General features: G+C 37.4%; 1 protein-coding gene across 2 annotated transcripts in view; it reads left to right on the top strand.

Annotated features, from left to right (window-relative positions):
* NCK2 (NCK adaptor protein 2) overlaps window positions 1–14292 on the top strand; it is an 83808-nt gene that overhangs the window by 41392 nt on the left and 28124 nt on the right. Inside the window, exon 3 of one of the 2 annotated variants that reach the window (XM_030279024.4) lies at window positions 11333–11574. In XM_030279024.4, coding sequence (XP_030134884.1) covers window positions 11349–11574 — 226 coding nt within the window. In that variant the 5' untranslated portion in view covers window positions 11333–11348. The remainder of the gene's footprint in view (window positions 1–11332; window positions 11575–14292) is intronic. The other variant, XM_030279034.4, reaches the window with a different exon arrangement.

Below are 14292 nucleotides of genomic sequence, written 5' to 3' on the forward strand. Positions count from 1 at the left end.
AGTTTTCTTTAGGGCTGCAGAGTTTATTAACTGCATCATTTTTTTCTGGAACCGCTTTTAAAATAATTCAGGAAAAGGTGAGCCGATGCTCTTTTCTTGCCCTCTTGCTATATCTGTGAGGCAGTTTGAAATTCTGTTGTATTTACTCTGCAGCCAAGAAAAATGGGCCAAAAAAGCTGCCACCTTTCAGTTTGTCTCATGTTGTTTATAGTCAAAAGGTTTGAAGATATTCTCTCCGCATAATCTGGGTATTCTCACTGCTGTCTAGAATGTGCCATTGCTCTTGGTTGCCTTCAAAATAAAACAAGAAGACTTTTTGCACTTATAGTGGAAAAAGTCACTACAAGTTGTGTCGTTCACAGTCGCTGCATCTGCATTAAGCTGCTGATGGAGGTAGAAAAAACCTTGCAGCTGCTGTGTGTACTAGCCTGAGCCCTGCCTGCTGCTGGGGATTGCAGCAGCAGGTGCAGGAAATAGGTTGAGGGCAGATGGCACAAGCACAGGGAGGGTAAAGGCTAGAGGAAGGGCTGTCCAAGAAGAGGGATATTAACCAACTGTCTGTTGTTGGAGTTGCTTTATAATCAGACTTTTTTTTTTTTCTTCTCATCTTTCAACAAATTAAAATCAGCAAAGATGACAGTTTCACATTCCCTGTGTTTTCTGGTAAATAGATGATAAAAGGACGTGGAAAGATGTATAGCCTTCAAGATACAGGGAAATACCTTCTTCCAAAAATATGGTCTGAGATGAAACAGTAAAAATCATCTAACTGCAAATATCCTCTTAGTGTTGTTTTTTGGGTTTTTTGCTTGGTCTCTAGAAGGTTGCCAGTACTGTCTGTTAATATTCGCCCTGTTTTCTGAATGACATACATATACACATTTCTTAAAAACATCACACATCCCAAACAAACGGAAACAGGTTTGTTTGGTTTTCTTAATCCCTTAAGGCTGTCATCCCATATTTATGGAAAAATTAGAGCTAGGTTTTTCTTACAAGCCCTTTGCCTTGTCTGTTGGTGACTATACTAAGCTTAGTTAAAGACATGATGAAGTGTTTTCTTTGTAATTTCTATTATTATTGCTATGTATCTTCTAAGCATAGGTAAGTTATAAGGCTTGTAGCTAGTACTGTGTAACTGTAACATGAGCTGCTATAATACTAACTTGTTCCTGTAGAATACCAGCTTTTTGTCCTTTGAAATAGATGATTTAAATTTAAATCATCTTTCAGAAGCTGAAAACTAACACTGCCTACTTTATAACAGTCATACTGTTCTGAAAAAGGCTATAGAAATATCCTTTTCAAGTAAAACATCAAAAGACTTTTAAAAACTCAGCATCCTGAAACAGCAGAGCGCTTATCATGTAAATAGAAAAGATTGTACTTAGTGTTATGTGTCTTAAAGTCATTGATTAAGCATTTGTATTTTCAACTGCACCAAATGAGGAAATTTTGTGGTATAGCAGTATTACTAATGGAAATCTTAAAAAAATATCGAACTGGGAGGGTTAGCTTGTGTGAAAGTCATGATATAAAACAAGAGCGCATAAAATTAGAGTGGTATTGCATGGCTAGTAAGCCAGAACTCAGATTTGCATTCTACTGATGTTGCAGCAGCCTACCTTATAACAGCCTGGATGGCTTTCTCTTTGTACTGCCAGAGAGTTAGCAGCCCAAACTATCTGCTGCTTTTCATAGAATCATAGAATATTTAGTGAGGAGGGACATCTTCAGGTTGTCTAGGTTGCTCAGGGTCCTTTCTAATGTGACCATGAATATTTCTTGGGATGGAGCATCTTCCACATCTCTGGGCGACCTGTTCCAGTGTTTCACCACTCTCACTGGAAAAAAAAATTCTTTCTTATATCTAGTATAAATCTTCTGTCTTTTAGTTTAAGCCATTGCCCCTTGTCCTATCTCAATAGGCCCTGCTAAAAAGTCTGTCCCCATCTTTCTCTAGAAAGGCCGCCTTTGCACTGGAAGATTGTATAAGGTCGTCTCTTGTCTGGGCTGAACAACCCCAACTCTCCAAGCCGGTCTTCATAGAAGAAGTTCTTGAGCCCACTGAGCATCTTGGTGGCCCTCCTTTGGACCTGCTCCAACAGGTCCATGTCTTTTTGTGCTGAGGGCCCCAGATCTGGATGCAGTATTCTGGATGGGGTCACACCGAAACAGAGTAAAGGGGCAGAATCACCTTTGACCCACTGGCTGTGCTGCTTTTGATACAGCCTAAGATGCAGTTGGATTTTTGGGCTGCAAGTAGACATTGCTGGGTCATGTCCAGGCTTTCATCTACCAATGCTCCAGAGTCCTTCTCTACAGCATTGCTCTCAATCCCTGCATCCCCGAGCCTGTACTGATACAGAGTTGCCCTGACCCAGGCACAATACCTTGTACTTGGCCCTTTTGAGCCTCCTGGGGTGAGCATTGGCCCAGTTCTTGAGCTTGTCTGTGTCCCTCTGGATGGCAGCCCATCCTTCAGTTTTGTCACTGTAGTTTGGTGTTATATGTAGACTTGCTGAGGATGTGCTCAATTCCCCCATCTGTGCCACCGATGAAGACATAGGGCAGTGCTGATTCCAGTATGGACTCCACTTGCCTCTGATCTCCATCCAGACACTGAGCCATTGATCAGTGTCCAGATACCCTCTGGATGTGACTATCCAGCCAATTCCTCATCCACTGAGTAATCTATGCATCAAATCCATATCTCTGCAATGTAGAGAGATGTTCTGGGGGATGGTGTCAAAGGCTTTACTGGAGTCCAGACAGACAACATCTGTGTCCTTTCCCTTATCCACAGTTGTAGTCACTCCATCATAGAAGGCCACTAAGTTGGTCAAGTAAGGCTTACATTTGGTGAAGCCACTTCCTCACATAACCATTAGCAATTTTATTCCTATTTGGTATTTTCCAAAGTCTTATGTTGTGTTTCTTCTTGCAGCTTTTGGCATTGTATGCCTCAAATTATGAGTCTTTATTAGTCTGAATAATGGGCAGCTGTGACTGTGAGGTGACTTTGGCTTTCAAGAATGGAAGAAAAATGTGAACTGGAAAATTGCCCTCACTGCATTCATTGTGCATGGCAGCCTCTTCTTTTGAGGGCATCCCCATGGGTCTTGTGAAACAGGCACTTGTGCTACACCTTCCTGCTGAAGTGGAGCTTGGAGAGCTGGAAAAACGTACAGCCATCACATACTGACATCACTAAGAATCTGAACTGCAAGTAAAACATGAGTTCTGCTTAGGAGATACAGCCTTTTTGTTTAAAACTATTCCTTTTCCTTAAATGTTGATTTACATTTGAAGCAGCCCCTGCTTGAATATTTCACCTGAACAGATTCATTTGTGTGATAGACATCATGAAAACTTTGGATGAGAATTATTTTTACTAACATATACATTCTTAGATAAACATTCTTAGATAAACACACAAAAAGATTTTGTTTTTGTTGAATGGTAAAATGCTTAGCAGGAAAGATGTATTTCTGGGTGTTTCTAACATACATTCTCCTTTATTTCTTTGTCTGCCTTTTTAAAAGACCTAAGCCACTTACAAGATTTAAAAAGTGCATAAGCTCTGTGCTCTATTGGAGCTATGCAGAAATTCGTTACCACTAAACTATTCTTGAGGTTTCCTGTTTTCAGTTGTTCTGCAATGTGAGATAAAAGGTGCCAGCATGTAGCTGCAGCTGCATTAGAGATTGGGTTATCAGATATGTTGTGGGGCCAACCTTGCCTGGCAGCTGTCAAAGGCATTTGGCTGCAGAAACAAACTCCAGCCCTCGCATCACTGTGCCCGTAAACAGTGGCAGGCCACACCAAGGGGACAGGATCTGAAGTGTGCAGGTAGCAAGGTCAAGTCAGTACAGCTCTAAACTACTGTTTAATTATGAGTGATTCTTCACCTTTTTTGGAGGTATACCATCCGATAATGTTAACAAGAAGTATCATCTAAGAGCCCCATCCTTTCTGTGCCTGTAGAAGGGGACTGTGGCAGGGCTGTCCTGCCTGCGTGCACAGGCTGTAATGCCTCTGGTGCCATTAAGTGTTGCATCAGCCTGGATCGCCATCACCCTTTCATTTATGTCTTTCTGGTTGTTTTTAATTTTTTTTCACCCCAAGCAACTCAAAAGGAAACCAGCACCTTTTTGTGCTTTAGAACAAATGTCTCAGTGCTGCCAGAAAAGCTCATGGCACCTACTGAGCCTGTCTTTGAGTTGGTCCTGCATTGTGGCTGTGGCTGTCCCTCAGCTCATTGTTAAATCTGTCCAGCTTGGGTGGCTGGGTAGACCTAAACCAGGATCTCAAAAGAAGTGGAAAAAACCCAAATTTAATGAGTATCTAAAACTGTAATAGCTTTGTGGACATTTCTGATATCTTGGGGTGCATTTGAACATGAATAGTGTTTTAATTTTTCTTATTACTTTTATATGCCAGTTAATGACAAAGAAGAAAATGGTTGTCTTTGAAAAAATAATCCCATATGTAAGACATAAGTATTAAAATTTTTTTCCTGCATCATGTGCAGTCAACTTAATATTCTCTCTAATTCTGTACTTATTCTTTTGCTAATATTTAAATTATTCCAATGCATTTTTAATACCTTTTTTTTATAGTTCTTGATGAGCTGAATTTTACTTACTTCGGTACTTTCAGTTTGCACTCCTGGACTCAAGATTATTGCTGTCAGTTTTTCCTATTCATGGAAAGGACCAGGGAGAGGGGACACAGAAAACCTCTAGAGCTTTTTACTTCACTTTTTTAAGAGGTTATTTTTTTAACCAGTTCTTCTTTTTGTGAGAGTAGGATGCAAATTGTAATAAAACATTCCTATTTTGCAGTGGATGACTTTGTTTATATCTTTGTTCATGTTTATTTTTTACACCTTCCACTCATTTTTGCTTTCAACTTTGGAAAACTGATCCCCTAAAATACAGACAGCAGCACCTACTGATCATGACTGTGTCTTCAGTTTGCACATCAAAGTAAATTAGATAATAATTACTTGCACTTACTCAGCTATCACTTTTAGTTCTGTAATCAATGCACTCTAATGAGACCTAATAGTGAAATCCCACAAATTAATTGTCAAGCTTGTGCTGAAATGGTCAACTATTTTAGGTGCCTGTGTGTGGGGGCCTTTTTTGCTCAGGTATGGGTTTGATACCTCAGAACCACATAGCTGGGTGATTAATGCTTGTTCACTACAGCTATTTAGTTAACTTCCTTTAAAAGAGAGAGAGAGTAGTCTGATGCAGTGACCTCTTTCTGAAGAAATATGTCTCTTGGGATGGGTTGACACACATTATATGAAGAATTAAAGTGTTAAACTGCAAAAGCAGTTAGACAAAGTGGCCTTTATGTGTTCCATCTCTATTTGTCCAAGCACCAGCAAATAGCTCAAGTAACAAAGCATGGAAAGGGTTTTACTAGTTAAAACAAAGGTTATAATTGTAACAATTGGTTATAATTTGGGTCAGTTTTACTCTTTTTAAACCTCTGCATTTTGAGATTTTTCTTACAACAATCATTACAAATATGCCATCCTTGGTTTAGGTTAACTTTGGCCTTTGAATAAAGGATGTGATATTTTCCTATTTCTACTGGAGACAGCTAAAAGTATATTCAAAAGATGTGTTCTTTTTCACAAGTGTTTATTTAAATTCACATTACTGGTTCTTTTTAATGCTTTCTGAGTTCTGTATTTGTGTTAGTGTTTTACTGGTCCTCAAGAACCAAACAAAATTTCAAATGTAAAGATATATTATTTTGAAATCTTTTTATATGTCAAAACTATTCATCTAGGCTGCTGTAAGAAAACTAACCACACACCCACTCATGCAGCAGAGAAAAAATTCTAGGTGAAAACAAAACTTCAAGTTTCCTGAAACTGTAGGCAGGCTTACCAGAGATTGCATCGTCATAAACAAGAAAGTTTCAGATTTAGAGTGTACTTCAGATGAAGTGATCTAATAGAAGTTATTAATTGCAGAATACAGTAAGCACAGCCAGGTACTATGAAACAAGTCTGTATGAACACAGACTTTTAAAATTTATTTTCTGCAACTATATTACCTTAGAGGATTGAATATTACCTATTTGCCATAGCTTATGAAAAATTAACCAGGTGGGCACTAGATAGCTGGCCTGTCAGCAACAAATGCTGCATGGTTCAAAACACATTTTGATTTTTCAGATTTTGGGGACAGGAGGAGAAGTTGTTCAGCCTTCAAATCTTACAGAAAACCATGATACATCATTAGCTAGTTGTCCATTCTTCCCATGTAATTAACTAAATACCATATAGAAATTATGTTTTACTTAATATTGTATAGCAATTAGATGGTTTATGTATATCAAGTGTCACGTAAAAGCTTCTGTATCAATTCTGTCCCTTTCTTTCTGTGTGTCTTAAGAAGACATCCAATTCCAGAACAGTCTGTTACATCAATTGACACTGCCTATTAGAATTTTTGCTTGTTCCCTTGGTGAGGGATTACATTTCAAGCGTTACTGTCAGTCATTTTTCAGTGATGTTAATTTTTGTAAAACAAATAGTGAACAAGGAGAGCAGCTGCTTCCTAACTGCATCTTAACCTTCTGTTTGTACTTTCCTAACTAATCCTAACACAACTGTGAGCCTTCCTCTTGAGGCCAAGAAAGGATGCTGCTTTTCTACCCATTGGACTAGGGCATTAAACTAGTCATAGTGTTAGCTTGTGTCAGTCCATAGGAGAAGATTGCAGTTCGGGTGGCATGCTGATAAGAGTCCTTTCATATTGGTCATTGTGGGAGAAATATATTAGTTCTATATGGGGAGGGGGAGAGAGTGAGGATTGGAATCCCAGCCTTGTAAAAATAGAATGGGATCTGCATAACAATTCTTTGTATTTTGGTATTTAAAATGACACCAACTGAATAAATCTTTCATATGAAGATTCACTAATAGGTCTACATGTTTGTTGGATCAAATTCTCTTAAGTTCCTCTATCTTTAAATTTCTATCGTCTCAAATATTACTTATATGGCTCAGTTCTAACGATGGCTTCAGAATGGCATACGTGTTTCTTTGTTTAGTTTGTTTTTCCTATCATTGCTAAGTTGTTGGATTGTTGATAGCTTACTGAACATAACATTTTCCTTTCTGGGCTTTCTTGTTATAAAGTCATATAGAAGCTACAGTACTAGATATTCCACCACGGTCTGCATTTATTTTTCCATATGGTTAGTTAATGTTCCTCACCTGTCTGAGCAGACTTTCAGTACAGCCGTAACTGTCTTGAGTTTGGCTGAGTTTTTGTTCATTGCCTTCTTGGCTGAGCAATTTTTCAGTTTTTGCCCTCTCTCCCAAGGATAATTTTCTGTAGAAAAATTTTCATGTGTGCTTCTGCAGTAGGGCAGCTTCCATTGAAGACAGGACTCCTAACAAAACCTAAGCTGAAAGGAAATAATGAAGTGGCTAAAAATACATGAGCTCAATCAAAGCTATATTGGTTTTAACATTTCAGCAAAAACACAATGTTGGTAAAATAAATTAGTTTTTTGAGGCTGATAGCAGGGAAAGAATTGCTGGATTAAAAGGAGTTGCAGTTGCGTATTGATATTACAAGAATTAAGTTTTGAATGTCTGGTTTGTGGAGTTCTGTTTATTCTCAATGTGGTGTCTTCAATTCAGGTTGTTTTTGGTTTCTGAGGTTGGAAGTTGGATTGCCATAGAAATAAAGCAAATGACCACTTGATGTGGTAAGGTAAAAGCCAAGGTCATGTGAAACAATATTGTATGGAGGAAAGACTGTTACAGTTCCTTGAAGAACTGTATTATATCTATATTTCAAAGCTTTTCACTGGTGCTTTCAGTGTGGAATGTTGTTCTGTCAGGTAGGAGAAGACAACTCAGTATTTCAGCGCAGGGGCTTCTGAGCTTTTTGAGAAGGAACTTTCTGAAACATTGTACACTTTTAGCAGTAATGGATCTTCATTTTCTTAATGTGAAGGAAGCTTATGTTGCCATTGAAATCTTTGGGAATAGTGGTATGTTTTATTTTGCAGTATGTAAGCAGTACACTGAAGAAATTTCATGCTTTCAAGTCCGTGTCAATTTTTTTACAGTACTCTCAGATGCTTTGGGAGGCTGTGTTATTGTGTTTTCTTTTCATTTTCCCCCAAATCTTGTTATGTTGTCTGCTTATCATCTTTTATTTCGCACATGGCTATGTTGCAGAAGCATTTCAAAACTATTACCTCTACAGCCTCTCTTCTGGGAAACAAAAATGTCCTTATGTACATACTAGGAAATCTTAGCTCTGCAGATGTCACAGAAGAGTCATATTGTCCTTGATGGAGACAGTCTAATGATGTAATCATAAGAAAATAATTTGAAGAACTTTAATGTATTTCTCCACATTAAAAACAAACAAAATAGAACAAAACAAGGAAACAACTCCAAAATACAAAACAAAATTCACTCCCCTAGAAAGAACAAACTTAAATCTAAAAAAATAACCCAACACAACTGAACTGTACGCACATGTACACAGCTTTAAATGGACAAATGTTTAGCTGCAATTGCATTGTGCATTTTGACTCTAAATCCTGTCTCCACTTGGGAAAGAAAGCTTGTGCCACTGAACATTTAGTAAAACCTGGACTGCTTTACTGAAATGGGTTATGTGTGAGCATGGTGCTCAGGGAACTTGGCTTCTCCTATACCAGAATACTTCTGCCAAAATTGCATCATGCAAGGGGTCTGCTTGTGAAATGACAGCATTTCTCAGGTGTAGTGACAGTTTTACATGTCTACACTACTGGGAATTTGTCAGTCCTGGTAAGTAGTTTCTTCCTGTACTGTTCTTGCCCAGTGCCATGGTGAAATACTTGATGAATTTTACAATAGGGGTCAATTAAAATTGTTTTTTTCTTTAGAGGTATAGGAAAAGTATAATAGTTTTCCACTAGTTGCTACTCAAATATTATTCCTAATGTGGGAGGTTTTATTATTAATATGCTGTAATACTGATAATTTAAACTTGCCTGTATTGTGAAAATAACCTTTTTTAGAAGGGAGCCAATGTAGTGGCAACTTTAACCAACTGCGCTGATGATATCCTATTTCTTCATGTTCTCCATGTCCCTAGGAATAGTAAGAATTGACCATTTCACAATTGCTGAGATAAAATAAACCAACCTAAATTGGAGAGATAGATTATATTGACAACACCAGCCTCCAGAACATGTTTGATTGCAGTCCCCTGTGGCTACGTCAACTTATTGACCTGTAGGCTTTCTGTCCATTTTATATCAGTCAGAAAGCAGGACAGTTTATTGGAGACTGGGGTCCTAAGTTCAGGCTCTTCTCTATCATTGTCAGATGGGATTATTATTTTAGGGGAAAAAAATAGTTGAATGGTTACTGACTTATTTCCTGTAAAACTGTCAGTTCCACTGCATAAGTCACAGCCTGTTTGAGCTGTAAGGATTGTGCTTCTCAAGCTATTCAAAGCATCATAGCTACTTTTTAAATTCGTCTTGGGGACCTCAGCCATGCAAATGCATATTTTAATAATGTTTTAATTGTTGTATGTTCTTTCTGGTTTTTGATTGGAAAATGAGAACTGAAACCTGTTCAACTCAGCTTCAGATTTTCAAAAATCATGTCCTGCCTTGGCCATGAGGGGTAATTTTGCTGATGTTTGCCAGCAAATGGCAAGCACAGCTTTTTGCTGTCAAATGGTTTAGCAATCGTTGCTCAGACCTATATGATGTTCTCCTGGAAACAAAATTCATAATAAGAAGAGGCTATTAATTTATAATGTTTTAGGATTTTAGGTTAAATAAGTAAAACACTTATTTTTCCTAGAGTAGATAAACTGGGTTGTCTGGCATGCAGTTTTCACAGTTTGTATTGTAGCTAAAGGGGGAAGTGTGTGCATGTTTGTGTGAGTATTTACAGACTGCAGAAGGAACCCTTACAGAGTATAGGTGATATCATTTACATGCTGAACAGAATTTCTGAATGAAGTTTGTTTTTTAATTACCTTTCTATCACATAAACCATTAGGTATCAGAGAAGATAGAGTTGTGGACTTCCAAGACCTAGGCAACAAAGCCAAATATTACAGAAGTCTTTGGACATTAATAGTTTGAAGTACCTTTGCACCTTTTTTTACTAATCTGTAATTTAAATGAAATCTACACCTTTTATTAAAAAAACAAAAATCAAATACATTGATTTTCAAATATATTCTCACCTCCTACTCTCTCTGTCCTCCTCCACTTCCCTCTCCCCCAACCTGCATGGCAGCAATTAGTATATTTTAGATGACTTCTCAGAATTTAAAAGGTAAAATCAACATGTCTCGGTTGGCATTATAACATATTTGAATGTCATTGGTACTAGTATTGGACTTTTCCTTGCACACTATTGTGCTGCCTCACATTGTTCCTGGTAATTGCTGGGATGCGTAGGAAAACGTGGAGGCATGCAGCTGTCTTTGTGCAGCTGACAAATAGCTTTGAAAAACATCATTGTTCTCACAGGTAAGTGAGAGAAAGACAACTCATTCAGTCTTAATGAACTCTGGATATGTTTCAGGTAGGGAAGAAGTGAAATCCAGTGGGTGCTCTTTTCCACCCTGCTGACTAATGCCTGGTGCAGGACTATGCTGAGCTGGGATCTTCCTGGGAACAAAGGGGGAGTGAAGATTCTTAAAGGCAGTTTTGTGCTGCCTGCACAAAACGGTGAACAAAGGCTTGCTTAAGTCTGTACCCTCTTATTGATGGCAGATTTCCCTGCTGGGTTGCATTGCTTCTTGAATTATTTCTTAACTTTCTACCAAATAAAGATGGACAACTTTGTTTAAATTCAGAAAATTTATATGTTTGAAATTAGTATAAGGATGTGAAACTAGTGCAGAGGGAAAATACATTTTTGGAATGCTGCTATTTTTTTTTTTTTTTTCTCGGATCAGAACTTGGAATGCCACATGTGGGATACTTTTATAATGCTATATAAAAAATGAAACAGATTTTATAAATAAGCTTCTGTCAATATATATCCATATAATATTTTATATGCATTGAGAGGAAGTGAATGTAATACATTATGACTAGAATTTGCTATCAAAAAGTTGCCATATTTTAGTGGCTGAAAAAACAAGAAAAGTCATTATGGATTCCCTTATTTTTAAAAGAGGGTTTGCCCTATATGGCATTCTCATTTTCTCCCTAGCCTTTTTCTTACTTATTTTAGAAGAATTCAAAGGAAAAAAATGAGTAAGAATTGTATGACGAAATTTACTGAGGATAATGCTTTATTATTTTGTTGCAGAAGGACTCCATGAAAGATGACAGAAGAAGTTATTGTTATTGCAAAGTGGGATTACACTGCACAGCAGGACCAAGAACTTGACATCAAGAAAAATGAGCGTCTTTGGCTATTAGACGATTCTAAGACATGGTGGAGGGTAAGAAACGCGGCCAACAAAACGGGATATGTGCCATCAAATTATGTGGAGCGAAAAAACAGCTTGAAGAAAGGTTCTCTGGTTAAAAATCTAAAAGACACATTGGGTAAGTCCTTTTGTATTTTGGAATAAATTTAGTAGACTTGATGAGTTTCAGGTTGGGAATGTAATGTGGATATAAGTATTTTTTAACATGTGTGTTTGCATTGTCTTTATGCTTAGTTTGATGTGACATGATGGGTAGATGATTGAGGGAGAAGCAGAGAGAGTGGGTGTGGGTGGAGAATCACATGTAAAAATCTGTAATACGTTTCCTTGCATCACATCCAGAAGAAAAAGCTGTTACTTTTGTTCCACTTTTCAAAGGTTCTGTATTTTCTGTGGCTGAAAAACTGTGAGTTTAATACACATATCAACTTCTGAATACTCTCCTTTCATGCCAGCTCCTCTCACTTGAAAGATGAAGGATGTAAACTGGATTGTTCAGCATGGGTATCATAGCCAAAGCTCCTCTCACTTGAAAGATGAAGGATGTAAACTGGATTGTTCAGCATGGGTATCATAGCCAAAGCTAAATCACTTTATGAATGGGATTTTACAGTGTGGCTATGTACAGTTAAGTGTCTGTGGTCAGAGATGTTCTGTCAACTTTCAAGTCCTTAAATATGTATTTTCAACTTGCTCATAAAGTCTTCACAATACACATAAAATAATTAGCTTTGAAAAATTTTGTGGGTATTTTAAAGAAATCTACCTCAAAGTCAAGTGAAATGTTTTTTTTTTCCTCTTTGATTCTTAAAGACTGATTAAAAAGGGCTTTGTGTACAGCTAGAAAAGGTTATAAGCATAGTGATAAGTTATTGTTTTATGCCAGGAAAACCTACTAGTGATATTTTAGGATGTTATGAATAAAACAGGAACAGGCACATTAAAAGTCTTTTGAGGGCTTTTCTTTTGCTTTTGTTTTGGTTTTTTGCCTGTGTTTTATCAAGTCTTACATGGAGAAAATTTGTTCTGTTGCAGACTGCTGTACAAAATGACTCTTCAATAGAAAAATTAGGATTCAGGGATTGGACTTACTAGAAAGTTAAAAGGTTCACATAAAAATAATATGGCAATAGCTTATGCGGGATTATCCTGTGCCAGTGTTGTTTTTAACAGGCTTTGTTTCTTAGTTACTCCTTCATTACCATGTCTTCCACTACTGAGTTGCCATAAAGTACATGGAAATTGGGGACTAGAGAATGGATGGCAGGCAAACAAGGTTATCATAAAATTTACCATGGTAATATTTAGTACCACAGTCCTTTCTACAGATACTCTTGGAATATACTGATTACAGTGCCAGGAAATGTGACTATGCCTTTTCAAAGATTAAAGTCACAGTTGTGACATTAAGCTCCTTTTATATAGATTTATGTTGTTTAAAACATAAATATAATGTATGTATTTTGTCTGAAATATACCTTAGGAAAGGATTGCAGTCTTGTTGTAATAATATTTAAAGTGCTCATTTAAAATATGGGTAATATTTTCTTGATGCAAACACATTTTTATTTATGTCCAACAGAAATCTATTTAAGTGAAGGAATAAAGGTGTGTCCTAACCTATATGTGTATTTATTTTCAGTTTTAGCAAAGCTGCATGGTGCAGGGTGCTTCCCTTCACTCTGATGGTGAATGATGAAAAGCTGTGAGAAAAAAGCTTGGTGGTTTCAGGGCTGAGTCATCCCTAGGTGTCACATCTCCCAAGCCTCAGCCCTTTATGCACACCTGCATGGGTTTTTAAGTTCTGAAACACTGTTATGACAAGTTACATGTTCCCTGTTCCCTTTCTAATGGTTTTCTCTGTGTATTTGTTCAGCTGAGGCAGAAGATGCCTCATGATGGAGTCTGGTCTTTGTGTGCTGTGACCACACTTACCTGGTGACCAGCCAGAGTGTAAAGCACCTCTCATGCTCTTTTTAAAAGTTTAGGTGCTGTGAACTCCTTACCATAATGAAACATGTATATGCTGTGCACCACATATCTGTACAACTTGTTTACCTCTCCTGAATTAGTGTCCTCAACTAAGCCTTTCCTGTCTTGCTGTACAGTAATTTCCCATTCAGAACAAGCAGAGCATGTGTCTTTCCTTAGAGGAGCCATTGTTTTGAGAGGCTATCAAAAATTCACTCCTCCTCTTTAAACAAAGGTTTGCAAATTGCAAGACTGATGCTTCATCTAGTGAAACAGCTTTTGAAAGTTTTGCTTTACCCAGTGAAGCAAGTTCTTAAGTTCTTTTTATACAAATATGCCCAATGTATCATCACCCCTGTGTCTCCAAGGATCACAAGAAAATTCTCATTAAAATGTCTCCTAACCCAGTGCAGTTGGGAATGGTGGTCATGAGTATTAGTCCTTAAACCAAATCTGTTTCTGACTTCAATTTTTAAGCAACTGCCAAAATATCAGGTACTGAACTCAAAAAAAACTCCAACAAAATGTCACTTGATAGTCTGTCAATAATTAATCATTAATCTTGTGAAATCTCAGGAGAGAAACAGCAGACTCATAGCTGTTTCCAGTGACATATCTGCACACCCCGCCTTTCATACTTGTGTCGCTCAAGCAAATGGTTGTTCCCATGGAGATGCACTTTTCCCTGCCTCTTTCTTAGTAGATTATATTTCCTTGTGTTAAAAAAATAATTCATCTGAAAGCATCATTATCATGCAAATGATGTCATGTGTTGTCTATGTGATTACCTGTAGCTATCTGCCACTCTTATGCTTATCCACAGTAATTACTGGTACTTGATTTATATTTTTATATTCAACAAATA

This window comes from Taeniopygia guttata, chromosome 1 (assembly GCF_048771995.1).
Source record: "Taeniopygia guttata chromosome 1, bTaeGut7.mat, whole genome shotgun sequence".
Taxonomy (NCBI): domain Eukaryota; kingdom Metazoa; phylum Chordata; class Aves; order Passeriformes; family Estrildidae; genus Taeniopygia; species Taeniopygia guttata.